At 33.1% G+C, this 574-nt stretch overlaps 1 protein-coding gene across 1 annotated transcript in view; it reads right to left on the bottom strand.

The window, feature by feature from the left end:
- The window catches only part of LOC112027883 (uncharacterized), a 2,188-nt gene extending 1,839 nt beyond the window's left edge, over window positions 1-349 (bottom strand). The window contains exon 1 of the mRNA XM_065763023.1: window positions 38-349. Within this exon, the coding sequence (XP_065619095.1) occupies window positions 38-349 (312 nt within the window). The remainder of the gene's footprint in view (window positions 1-37) is intronic.
- Window positions 350-574: the final 225 nt, after the last annotated feature.

The following is a 574-nucleotide window of genomic DNA, read 5'->3' as shown; positions in this document are numbered from 1 at the left end:
TAATGTAAGCCCGTCGAATTTCATCACGTTGATTAACATGATATTCCCATATTTGTTTGCGTGTTCCGGGATCATAATCCAAAGAATCAAGATCGACTCTTTGAAATTGTGTTTGAGAGATTGGAACATCAACATTTTCCGGAATTGAGAAATGCACATTTTCTAGAATTGGAGCATCCACATTTTCTAGAATTGGAGCATCCTCCACATTTTCTAGAATTGGAGCATCTACATTTTCTAGAATTGGAGCATCCACATTTTCTGGAATTGGAATAGCAACATTAGTTGTTGGCAATCCCACGTTGACGTCGGAAGAATTTGAACATTTTCTTTTGAAAAAATCAAGCATTGTAGTTGATTTTTTCATGATCTACAAATAAAATAAGAATCACCGTTATTTTTTTAAATTTGTGTGACAATTTTTTATAATATATGATTTATTTTTTTTTGGTATTTGGTCTACCTTTATTTATGTCTTTTTGTTTGGTCCGCCTTATTTATAATTTATGTCTGGGTTGTCTTCATCTTTTTGACACTGACCCACTAATGACTAACCTAACGAATCCACCACCAA

Source organism: Quercus suber, unplaced genomic scaffold (assembly GCF_002906115.3).
Source record: "Quercus suber isolate HL8 unplaced genomic scaffold, Cork oak 2.0 scaffold_487, whole genome shotgun sequence".
Taxonomy (NCBI): Eukaryota; Viridiplantae; Streptophyta; class Magnoliopsida; order Fagales; family Fagaceae; genus Quercus; species Quercus suber.
The sequence above is the reverse complement of the archived record's forward strand: the minus strand, read 5'-3'. Positions and strand labels throughout refer to the sequence as shown.